The sequence below is a fragment of the Lepidochelys kempii genome, chromosome 3, assembly GCF_965140265.1.
Source record: "Lepidochelys kempii isolate rLepKem1 chromosome 3, rLepKem1.hap2, whole genome shotgun sequence".
NCBI classification, from domain to species: domain Eukaryota; kingdom Metazoa; phylum Chordata; order Testudines; family Cheloniidae; genus Lepidochelys; species Lepidochelys kempii.
In genome coordinates this window covers 135,632,451-135,656,496 of record NC_133258.1, presented here as the reverse complement: position 1 = coordinate 135,656,496, position 24,046 = coordinate 135,632,451, and the positions used below count along the sequence as shown (strand labels likewise).

Below are 24,046 nucleotides of genomic sequence, written 5' to 3'. Positions count from 1 at the left end.
CAGTAGCTACAAATGAAAAATAAATCCTCTGAACCATCCAAAATTGTTATATAATCCAATCCTGATTCATTAAATTTTATCTCTACATATGAAGCCCAGCAATATGTATCTAGGTCCTCAGTTCACAACATACAAGCATCTGCTCCTGTCCTGTAACATTATGGTTTTTATGTAGGGTCAAGCAGGTCAGGGAAGCCACACCCCATACATGGCAGATACAAGAGAAATCCAATGAGGGGAGAATTACAATAATCTAGGATAGATTGGTAGAGGTGCGAGTGCCCCAGGCATAGTCCACATTAGAGAGAAAGAGATAATCCATCTAAACACCACAGAAATGGCGAAGTCTGCCATAAAGTTAGCTGATCTTAACTAAAAGCAAGGAGAAAACATCCTGGGTAGGAAAGATTAGTCTTATCAAAATGGAAATCTGCCCCTATTTTATATCACTTCCCCTTTGATATTCCCAAAATTATTTTTCAAGTTATTCAAAAGTCTCTTGTAATTTTATTTAGCAGTATCCTGGACCATGAATCCATCTGATGATTTTCTGACACCTGAAAATGAAAGGTGGTTTAGCCCTACTCAATATACAACATCACTGGAATTTACACTTGTTATCATTTATAGGTTGGCTATACTAGAATAGAGATTGTTTATGACTTCTTCCTCGGAGGGAAGCAGAAAGTCTGGTGCCAATTCATTGCCTCTTTCACCACTACTAACATCTCCTCTGAGTGTTTAGACTCAGTGGTTGCCTATTCATTTCAATCTGGGAACAGATTATAGATTTTCTAAATTTGGCACTGGTTTATTCATCCTCCGTGCTTCTCAATGCACTTGGGGATGGGGGGAGGAGATATGCGTCAGGATTTACATCTCATGAATTAAATGTATGTCTAAACTGCATTCACCATGCCAATCTATATCTGCTGCACCAATCACCAAGTTCACCAGAAGTATGATGCAGATACAGGTTCTCCCTGATCCAAGTAAGGTCCAGGTTATATTGAGCCATTATAGAGGAGAAAATATCTATGTGGAGGAGAAGTAGGCAGAAAAGGGAGGAAAATACCCTCTGAAACAACTGAGTGAATAATGACATACCTAGTCACTGTTTCCAGGGAGTAGCGGAGGCAGCACTAGACTAAACCCATAACAAGTCTCTATTTGCATTAGAAAGGAAGTCATATAAGTGATTCTGCAGAACATAAAGGTTCTTGGTGCTTTGGAACAAAAAACAGTTTCTACTAACCTTTCTGGTGAGATCCAAAAACAAAGAAATCTTTTAGCACTTCTGCCATTTCCACATTTTCTGTCATTGTTCCCACCCCCTCCCCCATATTGAGTAACAGGCATATGCTGTCCTTGGTCTTCCTTTTGTTTCTTATGTATTTGTAGAATATTTTCTTGTTATCCTTTATGTCTCTAGCTAGTTTAATCTCATTTTGTGCCTTGGCCTTTTTAATTTTGTCACTACATATGTCTCCCTTTTTTTTTAATGTGTAATCTGCTTTGCTAATGTACTCTCTACTATCTTGGAGTGAGTGCCTAATACATTGCCCTCCTTCTCAGGTTTCAGAGTAGCAGCCGTGTTAGTCTGTATTCGCAAAAAGAAAAGGAGTTCTTGTGGCACCTTACAGACTAACCAATTTATTTGAGCATAAGCTTTCGTGAGCTACTTCACTGGATGCATTCAGTGGAAAATACAGTGAGGAGATTTATATACACAGAGAACATGAAAAAATGGGTGTTATCATACACACTGTAAGGAGAGTGATCACTTAAGATAAGCTATTACCAGCAGGAGAGCAGGGAGGGAGGGGGGAGAAAACCTTTTGTAGTGATAATCAAGGTGGGCCATTTCCAGCAGTTAACAGAAACGTCTGAGGAACAGTGGGGGGTGGGGGAGGGGAGAAAATAAACATGGGGAAATAGTTTTACTTTGTGCAATGACCCATCCACTCCCTGTCTCTATTCAAGCCTAAGTTAATTGTATCCAGTTTGCAAATTAATTCCAATTCAGCAGTCTCTCATTGGAGTCTGTTTTTGAAGTCTTTTTGTTGTAATATTGCGACTTTTAGGTCTGTAATCAAGTGACCAGAGAGACTGAAGTGTTCTCCGACTGTTTTATGAATGTTATATTCTTGACATCTGATTTGTGTCCATTTATTCTTTTACATAGAGACTGTCCAGTCTGACCAATGTACATGGCAGAGGGGCATTGCTGGCACATGATGGCATATATCACATTGGTAGATGCGCAGGTGAACAAGCCTCTGATAGTGTGGCTGATGTGATTAGGCCCTGTGATGGCGTCCCCTGAATAGATATGTGGACACAGTTGGCAACGGGCTTTGTTGCAAGGATAGGTTCCTAGGTTAGTGGTTCTGTTGTATGGTGTGTGGTTGCTGGTGAGTATTTGCTTCAGGTTGGGGGGCTGTCTGTAGGCAAGGACTGGCCTGTCTCCCAAGATTTGTGAGAGAGATGGATTGTAGATCCTTGATAACCCTCCTTCTCAGTTTCAGTTCTTTATGTGCCCAATCAGCAACCATCACATGGCTATCTTTTAAGTCTGTTGCCTTATCTGTTTTTGCTGTTTTTCTAAGTAGTGTGAAGATATCTTTTGTTGTCTCAGACATTCTACTATTAAAAGATGTAACTTGCAATAATCCTACAAAGCCGGCACGCTACATAGTCAGAATCAGTTCCATTAATAGGTATTTGGGGACTTCTGATGTACTGTAAAGACTACAGAGAAGCTACTGAGAACTGTCCGGTAAATAAGAACTTCGATTTTTAATTATTATTATTTACTTTACCAAATTAACAACTGTTCACATACAGTAACATTTAGACAGTTATCAGAAGTGTATTTTAAATTATTGGACTGTAACAGTAACCAAAGTAATGAGTGCTTTAGAAAATCCTAAACTAAGTTACCTAGATCAGACCTGAGGAGCAATGGCAGATTCTTGACACCAGTGACTTTAACATGGGCCTTCATTTTTTTTTATTATATCTGACATACATTCAGATTGCTGGGAGACAGTCTACAACAGGTAATCACTAAAATAATAGATTTCAGAGTAACAGCCGTGTTAGTCTGTATTCGCAAAAAGAAAAGGAGTACTTGTGGCACCTTAGAGACTAACCAATTTATTTGAGCATGAGCTTTCGTGAGCTACAGCTGTAGCTCACGAAAGCTCATGCTCAAATAAATTGGTTAGTCTCTAAGGTGCCACAAGTACTCCTTTTCTTTTTGTAAAATAATAGAATGTCAACTACCAACAGCATAATGGTGGTATGTCATCCCATCTTTCTGTTTCCTGCCTGGTCTCTCTGAGTACATATCTTACTGCTATGACATAATACAAGCATTGCAAATCTGCCTACTGAGCTCCCAGCTCATTGAGATGAATCAGGTAACAAGCATTAATGTGAATAGAATGCTATCTCCTAGTTATGCTTTTTCCACAGGACACCTGCCTCATTCAGTGCATAGGATGGTTTGTTCTCACTGAATGAGCAGGTACTTTATATTTTCTTTTCTCTTCATTGTTCAGTGTGTGGCTCCATGTGTCGCATACTGTGCACTATTCAAATCCTGCTCTGAATACAGAATTATTAATTTCTTTATGGGCTTTTCTATACTGCTCATCACTGAATCACCTGAATGCTTCACCAACATTAATAAATTTATCTTTCCAACACCCCTGCAAGGAAAGATGGAATAATTATTTCCATTTTAGAGATGGGTGACTGAAGCACAGAGGCTATTCATTATTATTAATCTGTATTACCGTAATGCCTAGGAGTCAGAGGTGGATTACTGTTTCGTGGGGCCCTGGACCAGAGCAAGTGGGGGGGAAGGGGCCCTCAGCATACCTTCCACCTGCAGGCTTGCCCCCCATTCCACCTCTTCCGCCTGTAGCCTGCCACAACTGCACATCATTCTGCCCCTTTCCCCAACGGCCCCTCCCCGTTCCACCCCATTCTGTCCCCTCCAACCGTGTCCCCCATTTGCTCCTTTCTCCCCCCTGCCCTACTGCAGCCCAAGACCGGAGAAGTTCTGTCTCCACTGCCAGGGCCCTGGGACCGCAGCTGCAGCACAGAGCCAGAGCTCCTCCAATCCCAGGCCCGCAGCTTCCCCTGCTGCCCCACGCTTCTGCACGGGACCGGGTTGCCACTTCTCCCGCTCCACCCACCCAGCACTGCTGCCAGGGAGTGCAGCATTGTTAGGGCATAGGGGTTTGCCCCACCCCGGCACTTGTCTGCTGGGAGCGCAATGCCCATTTTTCTGGGACCCCCGCAATTGGCCGGGGCTCCTGAGCACAGGCCCTGTGGGCCCATTGGCTAGTCTGCCACTGCTAGGAGCCGTAGTCATGGACCAGAACCCCACTGTGATAAGCACTGTACAAACACGTGAATATGGTCTGATTTTTCAGAGAACCTAGTATTTTATAGCATTTTATTTCACCGCCCATCTCCCGTTGACTTCATTCGCAGCTGTCATTGCTTAGAACTTCTGCAGACCAAAGGTATCTCAAGTTGGGTACCCAGAAAATTAGCAACATATGTTTAGTGGCCACCTGTGAAAAATTTCATTTTAGTGACTTGCCCAGTATCACATAGGAAATGTGTGGCAGAGAGAGAATCCAGTTCTCCTGGGAAGCATTCGACTGCCTTACCTATGAAACCTTCTTTTATCTTCTTGCAGTACCCTGCCTCATTCACTGCACACCTTTCAACTTCTTAACAAATGAAACACAGATCCTACAGACAACAGCCTCATTAACTATCCAACTTGACTCACCCCGTTAGCACCATCCACTGAGTGCACTGAATGGTCCAGTGAAAAAAACAGAATGTGACCATGTAATTAAAGATTATATCATGCTGTTTTTAAAAAAGCAAACTGAAAAAAAACCTCAGAAATTCCACCCTATGGAACCATACTGACTCCCACACTGATCATCAGGGTTAGAAGGTTTAGATGCAGAGCAGAGGCCTCTGGCACTTGACATAACAAGTAACAGAGCAGTAGCAGGTTGTCACCACTGTATGGACTGCCAATACAGGAAGAAGAGGCATACATTTTGCCAGTGGGTTTTACAGTTATGGACAGACAGGAGAGGAATGTTGAACTTAGGATTCCTAAATTCTATTCCAGGTTCTGAGGAAAACCCATGCTCTTCCACTAGTCTGTCCCTTTCCTGCCCCATGTCCTCCAGGCTGTCCTTGTCCCAGTTTCTCCACCCTCCCTATTTCTCTCCAGGGTCCAATACCCCCAACGACACCATTTCATCCCAGCCCCCCCACACCACCCACCCTACTCTTGTCCCACTCTCCTGTCCACCTTTGTCCCAGTCTCCCACATTGCAATTCCCTCATCACTCCGCTGAGGGATGTTTTCTCCTTGCTGCCTGAGAGCCATCAAGGAGAAAATGACAGCGGAAGAGAGAGAGTCTCCCAGCTCTCAGTTCCTGCACCTGGCACCACAGCCCCTGCTGCCACGAGCCAGGTGGAGCAAATGCAGGTGAAGTTCTGCTCAGCCCTTGCAGCTTCAGAATGGAGCATGCTCAGTACAGACAAATCTTTGGAAAATGAATCAGTCAGACTTTAAGATGTCTCTACTGAATATGTGAAAACATTTTCAGGGGCTGATAATTTGGATACATTTGGGCTGATTTTCGCAGAGATGGCAGAAGGTACATCCTTACAGTGAACTAGCTGTAGGACCTTTTTCAAGATGGGCAAAACTACATACTTTTGCCCTAATCTCATTCTGAGAAACAGCTGGACCATTTTCACTGAAATTAAAAAAAAAAAAAAAAATCCGACTGAGGCAGACACCCATCACGGAAAATTTCAGCCCAAATTCTTTGGCAAACTAAGCAGCAACTGAAAATAGTGTCTTGTAATGGACAGCATCAGGCAACCTTAGTTGCTAGCTGCACCCCCTCCAACAGGAAAGGAATCAGACCCAAAAACAGCTGTTAGTCAGTCATAGTGTTTAAATCAAAGGAAAGCACAATATTTTATAAATATATGTAAACTCTGCAGCCTATCTATGATTTCTGAAAAACTGAAATCTCCTCTAGCACAGCAGGTTCTCCAATAATTTGTAGCCTCATTTAACATAATATATATTGGCCTAAAGGAAAACAATCTCTCACAATCACAGCTCTGTTCATTGGTGTTCACTGCAGAATCTTGTGCATTCTGATTTACTGAAATGCTTAAACATGAGAAGGAATCTCTGCACGAACCTTCAAGCCATGCCTCTAGTATCACAATTACATCCAGAAAACAATAGCTCCAAATGACTAGCTCATTTTATTTTAAATTCAGCACTCAAGGCATGCACAAATGCTGACACGAGAGAAATACAGAGTGCACTCTGGAAACAGGCAATATATTTCAATTCACACATTTCCTTCACTCAAGGAAAAACATACTTAAATACTTAAATGTACTTAATGTTTCTGTACTGAAGAATGTGCTGGTGTGCACAGACCAAAATAAGAAGAAAACAAAAAGCCTGCTGGAGGCTTCCTTACAGCTAAGCCATGTCAGTGCTGATATCTCATCTAGTGGTAGCTGATAATTATGTGCTCTTTAAATTTCTCAGCCCTTCCCAAGTAGCAAAAAAGGCTTCCTTTCTGGTGCAACTTGAGAAGTGTATGTTAAAGATTATACTGCAGCTATTAAAGCCACTGCTGCACTGAAGGAGAGAAAAGGGTTCAGGGGGGCACCACACCAGTAGCAGTGTCTGGAAATATTCTGCCTGCAAACAATGCCTCCTAGGGTGCTTCAGGACTCTACATGACACCAGCAATGGCAACATCATTGAAGCAGGCTCCGTATCAGCTAGTGTAGGAAATGGAGGTCACAGATTTGCTCCAGCTTCTTTGGAGCATGTTAGACCCTCCAGTGGGGCTATCACCCTTGCCCTTTTCTTCTCTTTGCTTAGAGCAACGGGGGGGTTGGGAGGGGGGCACGCAACCCTGGTGTTGCACAATGAGATTACCAGGGGGTATAAGGACCTGACAGGGTCACACTGAACAGCCAGAGTCAAGAGGGAGCTCTGTTTGGCGAGGCTCTATGCAGTCAGTCTTAGCTGCTTGGACCAGGCTCCCTGACCGTCTTACTCCCCCACCACTGCAGTTACCTTCCTCTGCTGGGAGGCTGGTGGGGACACTGAGTGGGGAGCTGAAAGCTACACCCCAGAAGTACTCATCCTCTGGAAGAGAGAGCCCCCTGCTGACCCCAGCCCTTCAGCACAGCCCCATTAGCTTCCGCTGCACAGGTGGGGAGCGAGACAGGCAAGGAGCCGGGTCCCAGCAACTGAGACTGCCCAACTGCTACAGGGAGCAAAAGACTTCTGCAGCTGCACAGGGTGAGTCCCCCCCTTAGAAAGAGGGGGGCATGCATGGGACACGCATCTCTGATGGAGGGCTTGGCAAAAAATGTTGTGGAACCTCTGGCTTAGAGAACCAAGTAGCTGACTCTTGCCCTCCAGGTACCCTCTTTCTCCCCAACTCCATGCAACTCCGCAGCAGCATCCAGAATATGGCTCTAAATGAGTATTGACCCTGTCAGCCATGGGAGAGAGGGACATTTTTTATTTCTCAGAGTATTGACCCTTGCCAGCCAACCAAGCAATACCAGTAGGTTCCAAATCATGTCTTGAAAGGACCTGCCTCACAAAAGCTGTGCCTCTGAGAGGGAATTCAATGGAATAGAAAGGATGTCTTCACAATTTTGCTTAGTTCTCCTTATAGAGACTGGGATCGGGCAAAGGGAATGTGATGTAAAATAACCGTGGTATGGCCATTTTTATGCCAGGCATGGAATCAAAGTTCACATAACTGTATTTACAGCTAGTTAGCCTCATGCTTTCTGTTCTTTATACTGCGGGAGGGAAGAACATTTGATTTTAAGATTATTTTAAAGTAAGCAGTCTTCAAAAAAAGCATAAGGGAGAAAACCGGCTTAGTGCCTTCACAAACAAAAATCACTGAACAGCACCCACCCTGCTAATTTGGCACGTATAACTTCACTTCTGATTCAACTTGTTTTGTCCAAGTCAGCGGACATACATGATACTGACAACGGTGGATGCTGTCAAAAGAGCATTTAGAAACTATATTTGCTTACAAGAAGGAAGAGAGGAACAGGGAGGGAAAGTAAAATCCCTAATATTGTAGCTGAGTAAAGTTTTCATAACACAGCTAAAAACTTGACAGGTTTGTATACAAAAATGAAATGGAACCCAGGATCACCAAAAGATCTCTGAACCTTTTGAGCAAACCTGAGTAGAGGTTTTTTGGTTTTGTTTTGTTTTGCGGTGGGGGGGGGGAGTGTGGGCGGGGGGAAGAACCAGCCCCTTGCATTCTGGGAAAAGAACTGAAAATTCCAGATTTTGACCCAAAATTAGGCAAAACCCAATAAATTTTAGTAGGATTGAACACTTTGCTAAACCCCAGTCCCTTTACATCCATCTGATGGAGCAAAGCAGCCAGAAAGGTAGCATAAACAGCCAGCCAGGGACCCCTGGGGCCATGGTAAGTCCTTAGCTGTTGTAGAGCTGGGACTGCTAGATATACACTACCCCTTTCCAGCCTCCCCCATCTACAGTAGGGAATGTCAGAGGTGGGTGGGGGGGAGGTTGTAGCCTGAGTCTAGGAAATATATAAATATAGGAAATGCCACTCTACATCAGACACAAGGTCCAAGGTCCAACTAGTCTTGCATCATGATAGTGGCTATTTCCAGATGCTTTAATAGGCAGCAGGTTTAAAACAAACAAAAGTGAGTATTTTTTCACACTTTTCACAGTCAACCTGTGGAACTCCTTGCTAGAGGATGTTGTGAAGGCCAAGACTATATCAGGGTTCAAAAAATAAGTTCATGGAAGACGGGTCCATCAATGGCTATTAGCCAGGATTGGCAGGGATGATGTCCCTAGCCTCTGTTTGCCAGAAGCTGGGAATGGGCAACAGGGGATGACCACTTGATGATTACCTGTTCTGTTCATTCACTCTGGGGCATCTGGCATTGGCCACGGTTGGAAGACAGGATACTGGGCTAGATGGACCTTTGGTCTGACCCAGTATGCCCGTTCTTATGTTCAGAGGAAGGAGAAAGAATGCCTCAGTAGGCAGATGTGAGATAATCTGTCCCCCATGTTAGGTATCAGCCTAATCTCTAATAGTTTGACAGTTTAATATCCCTTCCAAATTTTTATCATAATTAATTATGATTACATAAAAAAGCCTATCTTAAAAAGGAACACTATTAAGGTTGTACGGTCAAACACTCAAAAATTAGGAAATACCAGAAATGAGGTTGCCTGTGCAACCTTTATCCAACACATACAGTCTAATTACATGATCACATATTATATTTTTCATATAAACCCTGCTTTGTTCAGTGCATAGGATGGATGGTGTTCACTTAATCAGCAGCTATTCAATTTTATTTATTTAATTTAATTGTTTTATTCTAATTATTCAGTGTGTGGCTCCAGGACTTATTTACTAAAAGCTATTCAAAACCTGCTCCGAATACATGGGAAAAACTATGTATTCTTCCATCCGCATTTCCACAAATGACTGAATCACTTGGGCTGAAATTTTCAGACCAAACTGTTAAAGTTTAGCCAAATCATAAGCAAGTAAAAAGAGGGTCTCATCATCAGAACTGTAGGGCAAGCTTAATAATAGGCTGCACTTCAAACCCCACCTGTAACAACTTTGGTTATTCCCTTGCACTCTCTGATTGCAGGCTCTGATTGCATAATGGTTCTTGTATTCAAGACCCTTTTATGGCATAAATAAAGATTTAGAGTGAGTACCTTTCCTATTTCACAAGCAGCTGTTCCTTTGTCCTGGGAGGGTGACAGAGGTCAGCTGCACTGTATTAGAAAATCTTCCAAATCAAGATACATATTTTTTTGAAAGGAACCTCTCCCTGCCCCCAGTCAGTCAGCAATGCGGAAACATTTTCAGGAAGAAGCTTCCATTACTAAAGAGATCAAAGTATTAGTTTCCTGTATTTTAAGTCATTGTCATCTTGGATGTGAAAGAGAAGCAAATCTCAAGACTTCTTAGATTTGCATAATACAGTTGCAGACCCGCATTATACTCAGTACAGTAACTATGTGTCTCTTATGATGTAGAAATTATTACACTGTATTGAACATCTCTGCACTGAAATAACTGCAGTTTTCAAGTTTTTAAATTAACTTTCTGTACTTTTCTAACACATTACTCAGCCTGAGCATCACTGACCTCATTGCTACTAATTCTCATTTTATCTTCATCATTCCTCTTGTACTTCATTTTCATATCTATGGAGTTTGTTCTGAGGGATGTTTAAAAGACTAACAATTCATTGTTATCCAGATCCTTATTAACTTGAAATACACAAAGTGTTAATTGAATGTTAAAAGATTGGCATATTTGAAAGCTAGCAGTGGTGAGCTCTGCTATCAACCACACATATTTGGCACACATCAGTGAAGCAGCAGTTTTTAAAAATACACATTAGATGGTGGTACATCCTGGCAACATTTAGACATGTTTACAGAACTCTGTTGCCCCAACAGGGAATACAGACTGGTTATGGGTCCAATCTAATGGCCAGCAACATTTATAAGAGAACATCATTTTGATCTACACTGACTGGGTTGGGCAGAGTCATACTGTCCCTGAAAGGAAGTGGTCACAGCCCAGTGCAGATACTATAACAACACTTTGCTTTTATGGAATGTTTTTAAATCAGTACGTCAAATCACTTTAAAAGAGATGCGACCCGTGCCTGCCGATAGTGGGGGGAGGTGGTGGCGTGGAGTGAGGGCAGCAGCTTCAGCAGTGTTACTGAGCATGATCAGTACAAGCCAAGCAGCAAAGGAGAGAAGGGAGGACTTGTGGCACCTTAGAGACTAACCAATTTATTTGAGCATGAGCTTTCGTGAGCTACAGCTCACTTCATCGAATGCATACTGTGGAAACTGCAGAAGACATTATGTACACACACAGACCATGAAACAATACCTCCTCCCACCCCACTGTCCTGCTGGTAATAGCTTATCTAAAGTGATCATCAAGTTGGGCCATTTCCAGCACAAATCCAGGTTCTCTCACCCCCTCACCTCCCTCCAAAAAACACACACACAAACTCACTCTCCTGTTGGTAATAGCTCATCCAAAGTGACCACTCTCCCTACAATGTGCATGATAATCAAGATGGGCCATTTCCAGCACAAATCCAGGTTTTCTCACCCCCACCCCCATACACACACAAACTCACTCTCCTGCTGGTAATAGCTCATCCAAACTGACCACTCTCCCTACAACGTGCATGGTAATCAAGGTGGGCCATGTCCAGGTATTACCAGCAGGAGAGTGAGTTTGTGTGCGGATGGGGGTGGGGGGGTGAGAAAACCTGGATTTGTGCTGGAAATGGCCCACCTTGATTATCATGAACATTGTAGGGAGAGTGGTCACTTTGGATGAGCTATTACCAGCAGGATAGTGAGTTTGTGTGTGTGTTTTTTGGAGGGGGGTGAGGGGGTGAGAGAACCTGGATTTGTGCAGGAAATGGCCCACCTTGATTATCATGCACATTGTGTAGAGAGTTGTCACTTTGGATGGGCTATTACCAGCAGGAGAGTGCGTTTGTGTGCGGCGGGGTGGAGGGTGGGAAAACCTTTGTGCTGGAAATGGCCCAACTTGATGATCACTTTAGATAAGCTATTACCAGCAGGACAGTGGGGTGGGAGGAGGTATTGTTTCATGATCTCTGTGTGTATATAAAGTCTGCTGCAGTTTCCATGGTATGCATCCGATGAAGTGAGCTGTAGCTCACGAAAGCTCATGCTCAAATAAATTGGTTAGTCTCTAAGGTGCCACAAGTACTCCTTTTCTTTTTGCGAATACAGACTAACACGGCTGTTACTCTGAAACCTGCAGGGAGAGAGTGACCCTGCCCCGCCACCACATGCATTCCCTGGTCAGAGCAGGGAAGAGACTTGCTCTAGGTGTCACAACACCTCAGCAAAAAAAAAAAAAGGCAGAACTAGAACTCAGGTCTCTTGATTTACAGCCCATTGCTCCACCTACTGGACCATAATGCCTCCCTAACAATGCAGTAGTTCTTCCTTGGATTTGGGACAAGACTGTTCAGCCGAGAAAGTGTGTCACATACTTTATTACTGCTGGTAAAGTTATTAATTCTCCACACTCACTTTTTACACTGCAAATAGAAAGCAGTCTTTGGCAAAAGAGATCTGGCATTGACCACCCTCTTATATGGAAGATTATGCTCACTTCTGACGTAGTAGATAGTAAGCAATCTATATGCATTGCTTTCCATCCCTTCCACCTACCCCCAACAAATAGCCAAGATGGCAGAATTACAACACAATAATTCTCTTGTATTTTAGGATGTAGTGTGCTCTCTTTCTGCCCTATACTACGCAAGATGGGATGATACAGTCAAAAAGATTTACACAGAACACCAATAAATGGGTGTGATGAAAAAAAATTACTCTAAATTATCTTGTTTACCAAAATATATATATGGCCAAGTAGGTTGTAATAGCCCCAAAGAGGTTACTTATAGACTATAGGTAAAAACACACTTTTTTGCTTATGTACTTTTTTAAAATCTACACTTTTCTCAGTCTTAATCATATCTTATTTAAATCATAGATGGACTATATCTTGATATATTTCCAACTTTTTCTTTAAAATACAATTAACAATGAATTTCACAAATTACAAATGGTACTTGTGATACAAACAAACTAAAAAAGCACTGAAATTCAAGGCCTGAGAAAGAAAAGAGGAGTTAGATTACTATTGTAATGATGTAAGATTATTCCCTTCACAATTAGATGAGTTTAGACTCATTATCTGTTTTTAAATGATTATTGATTCATTGACCAGTTTGTTTTACAACCTTAACCTTATGCAGGTAGATTTTTTTTTAATTCTGATATACAGTTTTATTTCATATATGAAAAGGCTATTAATCTCAGATCTAGTATACAATTCCACAGTTATGTTAGGATCTTCTATAGTATGAATCCATAATTACTATTTCATTTTCATACAATTAGTAAATTTATGCAAGAACCAGTAATATCAATATCATTATCCTATATACCAATGTCACTACTTCCAGACCTATGAAATTTTGGTTTATGTAATGATATCCGTGTTAGCTCTTATGCTCAAGCAATATTAACAGCTATTTATATCTTATCAAACACTGAGATTGTATTATTTAATCTATACTTTAGAGAAAAAATTGCAAATCAAACTGTAGAGCACTAGCTTTATTAATTTCCTTGTCATTTTCTGGAACATCATTTCTATAAGACAAGCACAATCTACATATTCTTACTGTAGCACTTACTAAGTATCTTTCGGAAGATATACTAACTAAGATGAGGTCATCTCCAACACGCACTTTTTCTCCCTCTGATCGCTGTTTGGAGGCAGGATGTATGGTCCACCAGCAGGCTTCACCTTTGTTGTCATGGGTTAATGAAAGAGACATTAGAAAGGAAATGCTTGGGATTATTCTTATTTCTTCAGTTTTATTTGGATTTTTTAAAAATTCCTTATTAATGTCCATATGTACTTTAATACCTTGTATATAGTTAACACTTTGTTTGACATACCTTCCAGAAATATGATTCATGACAGTATATTCATCAGCTAAATCACTAGGGGTAGTCAATCTCTCTGATTTTAGTTATCATCTGTAAAATATGGGCAATATTTCCTTTCCCCCATCCTAGGAGACTGAGTTATAGAGATATTAAAACCTGTTATATTTGAACGTATTTCTTAACCTAAATACAAGTTCAAATGGTTTATTTTTAATGATTCAAAAGGTCTGAGCCCTGATGTCCTGACCTCGCTTTTACTCACTTGGGCAACACCCCCCCATCCACCTTTCCCATCCCCACCCCCAGGCCTGAGAGTCCAAGCTTCAACCCAAGTCTCAATATCAAAGCACCGTCTACACAGCTAGTTATAGAGCACTAGCCCCACGAGCACAAGTCTGTGGACCCAGGCTCAGAGGCTCACTCCCTGATGCAGTGCTGGCCTACCCAAAGTCGATGGGAGTTTTGACTGGCTAAGGACAGAACAAGCTGTCCTTGAGTTATCGCTCCTGCATTACCCATAAAAAAAAAAAAATCAGTTATGGCTCAGAGGCTTATATCCTTCCCTAGCAGAGATGGGAATATTGAAGAGGATACGTGCTCAGCCAACAGAGTGTAGGAACAACTCACATGTGTTGGTCATGATCTGTGATGACAAGATAGGACTAAATTCTAAACTCTTTAGAAAATGCAAACCAGTCTTCTTTCACTAAGAGACTTTCCTGGTCACTATGTCACAAGGTTTTGAGTAAGGATGGGGAAAAAGAAATTCTCCTCTGAGAACGAGGGCACAGATATTGAGGGGAAATCCACCAATGAGGACGCAAAAGAGATTATCAAAAATTAACCTGCTAATTTAACAATGTTTACTTTTACTACGACTATAGTCAATTCTTTGTTCTAACTCCACTAGAAGGCACTGTACATGTAGCTTTCACTCATAACAAGAGTATTTGTTAATTTGTTTGCAAATTAGTTTCCATAATGAAGCCCGTTTTCAGCTTTTGGAAAAAAATTGTTCCTTTTCAAATATATATTATAAAATCTTACTAATTAAACAATTTTGTAGCCCTGTGAGCCTTGTAGGAAATTGTCTCCAGTCAACAGCAGCAGCAAAGGAGAAAACTCATCTGTACCCCTCACCTAACTTTAGTAAGCAGAGGTGATTTCTCTCTCTCCCTCTTTAATATTAAAAAAAAAAAGAAAAAAAGAAAAAGAAAGAAAGAATCAAGGAAAAGCCAAACCACCTACATTACTGCAACATTAATGATGTAGAATTAAAATTAAAAAATGCACAAGGATTTTACCGCAACAATAACTTGGGCATGTGCCATATCCTTAATATCCTATGGCATGCATTTTATAGCCTAAAAAGACACATTAAACTACATATTCAGTATGAAAAAAATGGAATATAAAATATTGCATATGTGGAATATGGCCATGGTAACGTTGTAAGAATCTTAACTTCTGCACCTTTAACTTTGTAATCACACCTTTTTAAAGTAGTTTGCATTTATATTAATTTAATCTAATGATTAAACAAAAGGAATCCTCAGTGGCATGGGGTTCCTTAAGAGATAATTTCACCTGTTGTGTCTTCTTGCAATCCCACATCAAATGCCAATTTATCCATCGAAGACCGTGAGGTGGAGAGGCAGCAGAGATACTACCGGAAAAAAATAACATGTATCAGTAGTTTTTCTCGTGCCTGATTCTTATTCTGTTACAAGCCATCAGCCAGCTATTACAGAACTTTATATCACTTCTTGAACAATCCTAACCACTCTATTTTAAAGCACCAGGATTTTAACTGCCTGTTAATGAGAACAGCACTTGAGCTAAGATTAATGTTCTGAAATAATGTCGTCAGTCTTCGTCTATGTCAGCTTTTCAGTGAAAAACAGGGAGAGCAATGCTGGCAAGAACAGAATGATTTCCACTGGAGTCTAATTTCTAAGATTTTGATGGGTCTTTTAGGAAGCTTTGAACCTGGAAGCTCCAGAAAGGGATTGAAAATGGCAAGATTTCTGTCTGAAATATATGCAAGGTTCTGTCTCCTTGTACATTCAATCTCTGGCCTGTGTTCAAATTGTCAACCAGATGGCAGTTGTGGCAATACTGTAGGTTATGTAATGTGAACAACTATCCCATTGGGAAAGGAAATGAGAAATCATGAACCCATTTAACATAGGTCAACAGACAGGGATCAGATATTAATTATTTTGGTCTGTATCAACATGGGCTGGATTTCAAAAGAGAATCTACAATTGAAAGACTCTTTCTCCTAAAGACCAGTCTCCTAAACCATTTTGTCTCCATATGTTCAGTGGGAGAAACACTTCTCTCGTGTGAATAATTCACAGGATAATTTTAAATGGCAATAGATTGAGTGTTATCACTTGTAGCTACCATATACTGACAGAAAATAGATACCAACACTGGCATCAACATCTACACATCAAGGTAAAATTCATACATACCATGCCACTGTAGGAATGGCGCAGCAATATTGCATGTCCATAGAGAAGCGTTCGATGACCACCACCTTGTGCAGTCTGTACAGATAAAGAAAAGTGGTTGATGGGCAGGTTAGATTAAAATTAGACCCTTTTACCAAACATAATTGGTTTCCAGGTAACATTTCCTTTTATTTCCATTCAACACCCTCAAACCACAAAGGTATCTGCCCCCTGCTAGTTAAATTAATTTTTTGATACAGATGAAGTTCGATGATTTGACAGTAGTTAATATTGCCAATGTGTTCTCTTTAGCTGTGTAATCCAGTCACGAAACCTTTGCTGCTTCTTACCATAGTGAAATTTTAATCAGAATATATTACTTCAGTTGGAGACTTTTCAGAAAAGACTTGGACAAGTGATTCCTGAATTAAACTGTCATTTCATATCACATGTTCTTATCTGACTGATATGGGCAAATTATGGATTTTGCATCCAGCCATAAAACTCAGTACAGATGTTCTTTGTAGAGGTCTTCGGGGAGATAAAAATCTTTCCCCTTAGGCTGAAAATGGAAGTGAAGCCACTCTTCAGGCCTCAGGAGTGATGTAACTTTGATGTGTGTTGTGTTACCTTCCATATGGGAATGGCCAGTGCATCTGTGTAGCCACAGATCAACAGGTCCTGTCAAGCCCCCTCCAGCCCAGATTCCTGAAATATTGTCCCCCATTTCCCAAGCACTATCATCACACTTCTTCGACTGCATTCAGGGATGTCCAAATTCGCAGATGTTTGCCTCCCGGTGTCCAAGTGATATCAGACAGCTTGCATTGTCTGACAGGACATTAAAGCCAAAATGCTCAAAATTGCCCAATTTTTCATGCCCATCCTGAGAAACCACTTGTTGCAAGTCAACAGGATCTGTGAAGGGTCAGAACGTTCAGAAATCAGGCCCAAGGCATTTCAAGTTGGACATCCAAAACTGGGAATGATACTCTTGAAAATGCCAACATGAGTGCACATTGTCTTGATGAAAATGAAACTAGCCAAGTAATAAAATCAATGTTAACACAAAGACACTGCAGGTAAGCAATTTTTTACAACACTGAGATGTTTTGTTTTATATATAATCAGAATACTCACTGCCTGCCAACAAAAACTAATAATTTTTGTTACAGCACGAGTCACTTTTTAATAGAGTGGACTTCATTACAGTGCACATTTATTTTCACAGCTTCCTGTACATTACGTATCATCCACATGTAAATATGTTTTAAGTCTATAGCTACAATGGCTTTATATAAAGATGTAACCAATGTTAGACTTTGATGTAAGAGTACTCCCATTTGAAAGCCCAAGTTTTTATTTTCTAATCCACAGCATTTCCAATTTCTCTTCCATCAAGGTGGAGTGAGCTCTTAATTGACTGGAGCTTCAGATTAAAAAAAGTGTACTGTACCCAGCTAAAAAATGAATTGGCAGCAACAAGACGCCATTATCTCACTGGCAGTTTGATAGCAATGCTGAAGCTCAATCTCACTGAATTGCCATGGTGACAACTCTCAATTTTTCCTCAAATAACAGTTTTGCTTCTCCTAAGTTTTACCTACCACAATCAAACATTCTATCATGAAGGCAGACAGTTTGTAAGGACATACAACTCAAAAGTAATAATTTTAGTGTTTTTAAGGACGATCCATGGATCATGGCATGTACTTAATATCAAGTTTTTGGCTTTTGTCAGAGTATCCTTTATTTTCAATAAAATAAACTGGGCATATATAGAGGTACATTTGTAAAAATTCATGGAAGATTCTCACTCAGTAAACGTGTTGTTTGGGACATCAAAGACTGTGAATTCTTATTGCAATAAACCCCAAGTCATGGTTTCTCTCACAAACACAAAGTCTTAATTATTATATATAAAAACCTAGCTGGAGACACTAATTGTCCAAAGCCACATGATGATTGGATGGTTGGTACTTTAAGGATGTCACACCTGTGTTTTTTCTACTCCATAGCCTTGCCTATATATAGAAGTTGCACTGATATAAATTCCATCACTTCAGTGAAATCAATACAGATATTTTGGTGGAAAGCACTCCCACAGTTAGGCTTACACCAGTGCATGCTGCAACACCTGTGTCCCACATAGCAGCACACTGAACCGATGTTAGTGTAGTATAGAATGGTGTTCTTATTCCCCGGACCCCTGAACTGCCTGCAGGCTCACTGCTAGATGGGAAGTTTCACACCATAGTGCACAATATGACTGGCATCTAAGGGAATTGAAGGAGTAGAGATCAAACACACATAACCTCCTCCATTGTATCCTAGAAGGCATCTGTTGTCTGCCCCAGTCCAAACTCTTCACTGCGCATGTGGATGACGGACAGAGGAATGCAGTTCTCATAGAATCATAGAATAACAGGGTTAGAAGGGACCACAGGAGGTCATCTAGTCCTGCTCAAAGCAGGACCAATCCCCAATTAAATCATCCCAGTCGGGGCTTACCTCCATAGGTAACCCATTCCAGTGCTTCACCACCCTCTTAGTGAAAAAGTTTTTCCTAATATCCAACCTAAACCTCCCCCACTGCAACTTGAGACCATTACTCCTTGTTCTGTCATCTGCTACCACTGAGAACAGTCTAGATCCATCCTCTTTGGAACCCCCTTTCAGGTAGTTCAAAGCAGCTATCAAATCCCCCCTCATTCTTCTCTTCTGCAGACAAAATAGGCCCAGTTCCCTCAGCCTCTCCTCATAAGCCATGTGCTCCAGCCCCCTAATCATTTTTGTTGCCCTCCACTGGACTCTTTCCAATTTTTCCACATCCTTCTTGTAGTGTGGGGCCCAAAACTGGACACAATACTCCAGATGAAGCCTCACCAATGCTGAATAGAGGGGAATGATCACGTCCCTCAATCTGCAGGCAATGCTTCTACTTATACATCCAAAAATGTTGTTAGCCTTCTTGGCAACAAGGGCACACTGTTGACTCATAGCCAGCTTCTCGTCCACTGTAACCCCTAGGTCCTTTTCCGCAGAACTGCTGCCCAGCCACTCGGTCCCTAGTCTGTAGCAGTGCATGGGATTCTTTCATCCTAAGTGTAGGACTCTGCACTTGTCCTTGTTGAACCTCATCAGATTTCTTTCGGCCCAATCCTCTAATTTGTCTAAGTCCCTCTGTATCCTATTCCTACCCTCAGGAGTATCTACTACTCCTCCCAGTTTAGTGTCATCTGTATCTCATATCCATTGTTAGATAGGAAAGCCAATCCTTTTATACAGGTGATGATTCCAAAGGCAGATAGACTTGCCAGAGGATAACCGGAGTATTGATGCCATTGAGGAGTTCCTGGTTCCACACAGGTCAATTCTTCATTGAGTGGTGTGGTGTTGGATAGGAATGGGAGGACTTCTTGCTCCGGTGTTACTACATCAGTGTAAGTACAAGACCATATTGCCACTACCTCAATTTAACTAGTGATGTAGAACTGTGCCAGTAAAAAACAAAAACAACAAAAAAAGAGGAAGAACTATATGAAGTTAACTCATGGATCTACTGGTGGGAGACACGCATGTGTAAATGTATGACTGCTCTTACCCAAATGAAGATATCAGTGCAATTTTCTATGTAGAATAAATCGCAGTAACTTCTGATACTCTTTGGAGCATGACCACAGAACTGTAATGCTTGAATAACTGAACAGAAGTCCTAATTGCATCTCCTTTAATATATAAAAATTTAAGCAGTTCCAGTCACCAAAGCCAGCAATTAACAACATCCCACAACTGCTGAATGTGTGAAAAGAAAGCAAGAGCTAAAGTGCATTGTAATGAAGAATTATTCACTAAAAAGACTCTGAGTTTTTAAGAACAAGTTAACAGCTTTTTTGCAGCTGCAAAAACTAATTTTATGATGGGTACCTCATGAGAAGGGAATTATGGTAAATGTAAGTGCAATGATTGGAATTGTAAGGAAAAATTGTTGTGAAGCTCTAACAGGAGTTAAAGTTGATTAAAATAATAATCAACTGTTCCATATTAGAACCTTCTAAAATATGGGCCCCATGATCTACACGAAATATGGAAAAAACCAAAAATGCTACCGATGTTTGGCTGACCACTGTATAACACGTAAACTTTTATTTTCAGTAAGAGCAGTTATTAAATACAGAGAGAGTGGTAATACCCTCCTTTGATTTCTTCAGCAATGTCTTCTAAAGCAAAGACTACAAGATACAGTGGTAACTGTTCCAAATGTCGATTTTCTTTTAATGGCAACTACTCTAATGTTTTTAATCCAATGCTTGTAATCTTTAAAACAATATGTATTGATGTTGTATTAAAATGTAGTATTCCTCGCATAAAAACCTGAGGCACTGCATTATTTCCCAGAGCAAATTGGGCCCTCAAGGCTGCAGATAATTTATTACTATCATAGGCTTAAAATGCTAAAATGGGCTTAAAAACTGCCACATGACAAATACAGTAAATAGGGAATTATGCACAAGAACATTGTTGACTACTCTTTTTTTAATGTCAAGTTCTTGATACCTGTCAAGTGTTGATGCTGGGTAAAGCTAGTCATTCCACCAAATATATATGATTTTATTGTAGGAATTGTAGTTGTAGTTGCTTTAATTCCTTTTTCTCCATACAGAGAGGTGAATGGAGGACACTTTAATGCTGTAAGAGCTACTGCAATGACAACATTACACAATTCTTGTAAATCCAAGTTTGGTGGGATCTTGCTCTTTAACCTTCAGGTCACTGATTTGCCCAGTTTTACTCCATTCAGACTCAGAACGTTCAGCTCATTAGCAAAATAATACAAATAGAGACTATAAAAGTACTATTTCATGTTACAGAGAGAATGGAGGCTATTAATAAAAACAACAAACACAAAAAAAATATTCATGGGGGGAAGCTTTCCATGCTTAGCTTATCTATGCTCCACCTATAGATTTAGAGAATCAGTCTAAAAGGAGGAGATTTTCAAAGGCACTAATGGCAGTTCTGGTTCTACAGTGACAATTTGGATGGTGATAATGGGGCAAGCAAGCGGTGTACCATGAGAAAGGATCAGTAATTATACAGATACAGGGTGGAGACATTATTCCAGCCCATAGGCTAGAGCAGCAGACACAGGAATGGAAGGTTGCGTGCTGTAATCCCAAACCCAGGTTGTGGGTTTACAACATATTGAATTATTCTACCTTTATTCAGTTTAAAAGAATTTCACTTCTTTCAGAGAATATAAACCAATAAATACATTGGTAGTCAGATACATTGGAGAAAGAGATTACTATTTAGAGGAAAGGGCAGAAAATAGACAAACACCACATTTTGGATAAATCACTGAATAAAAACTAAACCTTTCAGGGTTCATGTGAACTTTTCAAAACCTTTTGAAATTTACCTAGCACTTCCTTATGCCCTAAGTAAAAGAGTTTCCAGAATTAGGGCACCATATCCAGGAATGTGTTTATTCAGATGACTTGGGGGTGGAGATGCCATTGCCATAGAAGAGCTCAGCCATCCCAGCTGACGTATTAAACCATCATGGCAGCATTCCAGATACAGCAGAAGCAGAATGCGTTGCACCTGTTTTCAATATGTTCCATTATTTTTTTTACTGGGACATTTATCTGTTTATTGCCACAAGATGTATTATTATGTGCCAAACCCTGTATGACGCCAATCCCATTGACCGCGTAACAACTAATTGGAAATCGCAGAAATTGGCCAACCATAAAAAGAGGTGATACAAAGAAAGAATAGAGACAACAAATATATAAAAGCTATTAAATATGTATCAAATGTTATCTTTTCAAAATCATTAAAATACAGTTTAGCAAAGGTTGGGAAAGTTTTTCACCTCTTTAGAGAATTGCTTTAAATATTTTAAAACAGTTCTTAAGAAAAAGTTTATCTGCCACTGTTAAAGTTATGCCTTCAAATATTATTGCCCTACACAGTCCAGAGTGCCTACCTCCGCCCATCCATGATCATAAAAAAAGCCTTAAACTAAGTTAGTGTGGTTTCTAAATCCAAAGCTTTCAGAAGTCCAAGAAGTAAAAATCTGGTGAAAGTTTGATATTTACTTTAAAAAATAAGAGATAAATAATTAATTAAATGGAATAGTCAAAAGTCATACAAAGTACAATACTAATTTTTTAGCTTGCTTACCTTCATCATAAATTTCTGCAGAGCCATGGGGCCGGGGGAGAAAAAGAGAAAACATAAAATGAATATTTGCTTTCAGTCACTTAAAAATGTGTTGTGTTTTCCTTAAAATAGTCAACAAGATGCACTGAAGTAAAATAATATTTAAAAGCAGAATTTACCACAACAATTACTATACAATTACAGTATATGCTAGAAAGCACATCTGCTCAAAACAATTCTTCATAAATTCTGTACAATAATTTCCTCAATTTTAGTCTCATATTAAAGCATACATCAGACTAAATAGTTTTTATTGTATAAATTAAAATGGAGTGCAGTGAACACAGGAGTCACAGTTGAAATATTTTAATAATGTGCTCTGCAAATGCCTTCTAACTTCACTGCAGGTTTCCACATTCAAAATGCAGTGATCCAGACAGCAACACAACTGATAGCAGTGACCATGTTATAAATAGCATGTACATAGTAAACTAAGAAAACATAATTGCTACTGATATTTCTTGCATATTAACTCTAAAGAATAACTCCAAATGCCATATGCACTATGATGCCAAAGAATTATGGAAATGCATAATATAGTTTTCAAATAACTCATATATGAATTAAGTTGGCGGAAGAATTCTTCTAGTTCTACATAGTTAGAATACGTGGTAATTACTTATGCTAAACTATTGTTCCATCTTGTACTTAGCTGTGATACTCTGAGTCATTTTTCCAGACCCGAAGAAGAGCTCTGTGTAGCTTGACAGCTTGTCTCTGTCACCAACAGAATTTGGTCCAATAAAAGATTATCTCACCCCACTTGTCTCTCTAGTAACCTGGGACCAACATGGCTACACCATCACCCAGTAAGAGGTAAAACTAGTTCAAATTATTCCTCCCAGTGTGCTTTACCTAGCTTTGTCAACATTTAATTTCATCTGCCATCATGTTGCCCTTTCCTACTAAGTCCCTCAAGAACCTCAGTTCTCTGCTTGTCACTCACCTACGTAACTGTTATCCACAAATGTTGTGCTATCCTTGCTCAGACCCTTCTTTAGGTAATTAACAAATATATTAAACGTCAGTCCAAGTACAGAACCTTGTTTTCTGTCTCTTAGCCAGTTTCCAATCATTTACAGTACCTTTATTTCTTATCCCAGGACTCCTTAGAGATTCCTTAAAAGACTCTTGAGAATGCCTTTATCAAAGGTTGGTTGTTATGGTCTTTTTTCTTTCTCTTTTTTTTTTAAAACCCAAATTAAATTTACCACTTGGTTCACCTTTGTTGACATGATCAAGGAATTCTAGAAGATTATAGAGACAATTTTTCTTGATAGAAGCTGTACTCTTTTGTCTCTATCATATCATGTTTGTCTGGGTATTGTATAACTCTAGTTATTGTTTCAGCCAGTTTGCATGGTACTGAAGTAAGGTTTATTAGTTTATAATCCCTAGGATCACTTCTGTGCCTTTTCTAAAGACAGCCCCACTGGCCACACACACTACTACACGCCATGTGCACCAGAAATAACCAGAGGGAGGATAGCCCTCAAGAGCTTTCCCCCAATCAGTAGTACTGGAGGGGCAACTCTGCATGGCAGGCACCTATCTGCACACAGTGCCTGCTTGTAAGGGGCACAGCTGTACAGTGCAAGCCTTAGGGGGAACCTCCGGACACACCCCACAAATTGGTACCACTACTTATTGAACAGAACTAGAGCAT

At 40.3% G+C, this 24,046-nt stretch overlaps 1 protein-coding gene across 17 annotated transcripts in view; it reads right to left on the bottom strand.

Moving 5' to 3' along the window:
• The window catches only part of RYR2 (ryanodine receptor 2), a 709,125-nt gene that overhangs the window by 434,828 nt on the left and 250,251 nt on the right, over positions 1 to 24,046 (bottom strand). For 14 of the 17 annotated variants that reach the window (XM_073338185.1, XM_073338183.1, XM_073338188.1 and 11 more), the window contains exons 4-7: positions 22,342 to 22,356; positions 16,171 to 16,245; positions 15,278 to 15,356; positions 13,432 to 13,544 (exon numbers count right to left, since the gene is read on the bottom strand). In XM_073338185.1, coding sequence (XP_073194286.1) covers positions 13,432 to 13,544; positions 15,278 to 15,356; positions 16,171 to 16,245; positions 22,342 to 22,356 — 282 coding nt within the window. The remainder of the gene's footprint in view (positions 1 to 13,431; positions 13,545 to 15,277; positions 15,357 to 16,170; positions 16,246 to 22,341; positions 22,357 to 24,046) is intronic. The other 3 variants (XM_073338184.1, XM_073338195.1, XM_073338201.1) reach the window with 1 other exon arrangement.